The following is a 3,834-nucleotide window of genomic DNA, read 5'->3' as shown; positions in this document are numbered from 1 at the left end:
GATCACGTGAACACGGATATGTCGTACGAGAATTTTCACGCGCTATGTCGCGCGTGTTGGCGATATAAATATGGTTTCTTAGTAATCGACAAAGATAGCGCGCTCCGCGCTGGTAGATACAGACGAGGATTTAATGATTTCATTGTACCGTAGAACGATCAGTTGTCGCGAATACGTCGAACGCGTTAATCGCTCTCTCGCGAGTTAGAAGAAGTTGCAATGGCCTCGACGGATATCGGCGAACGCGAAAAAACAGCAAAAGAGATAGCTAAAACGCGCGCATCGATTCGTAAAAAACACAGAGCATTAAAAACTGGAAAAATGGAAAGCGAGATCGCGATAGAGAGTCGTTTCAAACCGATCGTCGAACCGCTGCGACGCATCGCTGATCGCGCTGAGCGAGACGAGATAGAGCGAAATGAAAATAAGCGCGAAATGATAAAACAAGACGCAACCGACATTTCACCCTCAACGAGCGTCGAGGAAAAATGGAAAGATGAAGCACTAACTCCCGTTTGGAAAAAACCTAAAGCGAAACGAATACGCGCTCGACGACGATTGAACGCCGTTTCTACTCCATTAAACGAATCTTTCGTCGAAAGAGACCCATTCGCGCGAAACGAAACCGAAGAATATGAAACGTTCGAATCCGAGAGTCTCGAATCGCCCTCGATATCCGAAATACCCGTTAAACAAATTTCGCGAATTGCTCAAGATCGCGAAATATCGCACGGTCAACTATGACCGTTAGGGCGAAAATATATGGGGACTCTTCTCGGCGGAGAAGCGCCGAACGAGATTGATCACGTTTACGGAGTTTACATCGGCGAGAAAGGTGCGATGCTCGGCGATAAGCGATTTGACGTAGACGCGAATGATTCCATATTTATAGATGAGATTAAATATGTCGGTACTCCCGGTTTGTATGAATTAATTTTTATGAAAATTCCTAATAGTCTCATATATACAGAAAAAGATAAATTAACATACAGAAGTATATTGTTAACAACGAACGCTCATAGACGTGATCATGACGCTAAAAAATCTGTCTTAGGAAATAAAGGATATAAATACAAATTTATTATCGCTCCGCTTATTCATAACAGCGGCGCGAAAAAAACAGGCGCGGGTCGCGTATCGTCGACTATGCGTGTCACGGACAATAAAATCGATTACGTCCATTGGGACGATCCAAACGAATTAGTGGATCGTTTGCGATTATTAGACGCTTCGCGTCGAGCCGGCAACAACGCTCACGAAAACGAGATTCTATCGATAATCGAGGAGCTTCGCGAAACAGGAGCGATCGTATAAATCGAACTGTCGCGTGGATGACTGTCGCAGTCGTACGCGGAATTCGCGATGTCCGTGAGCAAATTTGGCTCACCTTTAAAAAATCGAGGCTACGACGCGAGAACCGGAAGACTACGTCCGGCTATCGAGTCTCTGCGAAGTTACGTGCGCGATAACGCGCTGTGTCTAAGCTCTTCCATTGAATACGACGCGAGAGAGCGTAAAATAAAACGCTTGGCTCAACCTGAGGAGGACGCCGATGCGACAAGCAAAAGCTACGTCGAGGGAATCACATCGCAATTAAGAAAAGACGCGAACGAAGCGGGACAGGGCGTCATTCTACTATTCACGAGACTCGCTCAGCTCGATAGCGCTTTAGGTAAACGAATAGACGTCGCGGAGAGTTTCGTTTCCGAGATAAAAACACGCGATGACGTTCTGAGTAAACGAATAGACGCTGTGGAAAATTCCATTTCGAGAATAGAAACGAGCGTTAACGCTCTAGATAAACAAATCGATGTTTTAGATAAACGAATCAAAGGTTTAAGCGATCAAATCGAAGTCGCGAAAAAAACTATATCGCTCAACGCGACGGAGTTCTCGACGAGAAACGCGAACGATCGTAAAATAATGTTCAATCAAGGTAAAACAATAAAAGAACTAAATCAAAAATCGCGTATCGCGGCGAATTCCGCAGTGAAATCCGAGACGAAGATACGAGAATTGGAAAATTCAACGTTACGATTGAAGAGAGACGCAGACGAGCTATCGGGAAGAGTGAAAGAACTGGCAAAGATTAGCGGGAGCGGCGAACCGCTCGAAAGAAAGATTAGCGGGAGCGGCGAACCGCTCGAAAAAGAGATTAGCGGGAGCGGCGAACCGCTCGAAAAAGAGATTAGCGGGAGCGGCGAACCGCTCGAAAAAGAGATTCAATTCAACGTTATTCTCGAGAGAAAGAAAAAAGAACTATGAGCGTTAAAAAACGAAGACTAGTCGAGGAATTGCACGCTCCCGCGAGAAGAAACTTCTCGCGTCGTCGCGTTGCGGTGCGCGGGTACGACGACCTATGGCAAGCGGATGTGGTCGAGATGCGTCCTTACGCGAGACTCAACAAAGGCCACAACTACATACTCACCGTTATCGACGTATTAAGCAAATACGCATGGGCTGTACCGCTTAAGAGCAAAAGCGCAAACGAGGTTACTCGAGCGTTATCTAAAATAATACGAGACTCTAAGAGGTGTCCAAAAAATCTACAGACTGATAAAGGAAAAGAATTTTACAATGCCGATATGCGAAATTTTACGAAGAAGCACGAAGTAAATCATTATTCGACATATTCGGTGATGAAAGCGTCGATAGTCGAACGATTCAATCGTACGCTCAAAAATTTTATGTGGAAGTATTTCACGCTAAACGGAACGTACAAGTGGATCGACGAGTTACCACGACTCGTCGAGGAATATAACACGCGAAAACATCGCACTATAAATATGAGACCTGTCGACGTAACTCCAAAAATTGCCGATAAACTTTTAAATACTGTATACAGCAATATAAAAATCGCGGCTCCGGCGAAATTTAAAGTAGCCGATCCGGTACGCATCAGTAAATTTAAAACGATTTTCGAGAAAGGCTTCACACCCAACTGGACTACAGAGATTTTTCGAATAACTAAGATACAACGGACTAATCCCGTAACGTATCTATTAAAGGATTCGCGCGGCGAGCCGATCGCGGGAGGATTCTACGAGCACGAATTGTCGCGCGTTGGCGATCCCGACGTGTATCTCGTAGAAAAGGTGCTGCGTCGAAAGGGTGACAAGATTTACGTGAAATGGTTAGGAATGGACGAATCGCACAATTCTTGGATAAATAAAACAGCTGTATTATGATAAAAATGTATTTTTATTAAATAAAACTACATATTATACATATTATACATATTATATAATATTTATATTATACGAAATTGTAGACATGTTAAAACTAAAATAATCGTATAATTATAAAACAAGGAAAATCTTAGAAAAAATTGTAGACATGTTAAAACTAAAATAATCGTATAATTATAAAACAAAGAAAAAAATAATAACACAATACAATTAAAATTAAAACTTGTGAAAATCGATTAACCGTTTAAATAATCGATTATAGAGTAATTATCATTATTAATCTTTAAATCGTATGATTATAAAACAATCGTAATTTTGTACGAGTTCTCTCTTGCGCTCCATATAAACTCTTTCTCGCGCCGCTACGCGGCCGCCATATCCTGCGTTCTCTCTTTTGCGCTTTATGCGGACTCTTTTTTATATTTTATATATATTCTTCATCGCATTGTTAAGCGAACATCGTATCTCGCGGTAACTTTATTCTCGCGGTAGCTTTATTCTCGCATTACTCTATATATAACACTTTCAAGAATATAATAAAGAGTCATGGAAATCATCGATCTGTCCAATTCGCGGCTAATCTCGACTCGATTTATGACAAATTCTCGCATTCTATCTCGTTTGCATGTAGCATGTAGCATAATAT

At 42.2% G+C, this 3,834-nt stretch overlaps 1 protein-coding gene across 1 annotated transcript; it reads left to right on the top strand.

Annotated features, from left to right (window-relative positions):
* Positions 1–1,362: 1,362 nt before the first annotated feature.
* LOC138942198 (tropomyosin-like) lies at positions 1,363–2,878 on the top strand. Its single transcript, XM_070312241.1, has 3 exons — positions 1,363–2,082; positions 2,553–2,801; positions 2,846–2,878. The coding sequence occupies exons 1-3, from the start codon at positions 1,363–1,365 to the stop codon at positions 2,876–2,878; spliced, it is 1,002 nt and encodes a 333-aa protein (XP_070168342.1).
* The last annotated feature ends 956 nt before the right edge of the window (positions 2,879–3,834 follow it).

Source organism: Polyergus mexicanus, unplaced genomic scaffold, assembly GCF_030449975.1.
Source record: "Polyergus mexicanus isolate NDT 795.1 unplaced genomic scaffold, iyPolMexi1.0 SCAF_21, whole genome shotgun sequence".
In the NCBI taxonomy this organism is placed as follows: domain Eukaryota; kingdom Metazoa; phylum Arthropoda; class Insecta; order Hymenoptera; family Formicidae; genus Polyergus; species Polyergus mexicanus.
The sequence above is the reverse complement of the archived record's forward strand: the minus strand, read 5'-3'. Positions and strand labels throughout refer to the sequence as shown.

Bases quoted from the DNA above. Each gene is read 5' to 3' on its own strand.
- LOC138942198 (XM_070312241.1), top strand. From the start codon at position 1,363: ATGTCCGTGAGCAAATTTGGCTCACCTTTAAAAAATCGAGGCTACGAC. The intron at 2,083-2,552 runs GCAAAGATTAGC...AAAAATCTACAG, and splicing joins CGGGAAGAGTGAAAGAACTG to ACTGATAAAGGAAAAGAATT. The intron at 2,802-2,845 runs GTAACTCCAAAA...TACTGTATACAG, and splicing joins TAAATATGAGACCTGTCGAC to CAATATAAAAATCGCGGCTC.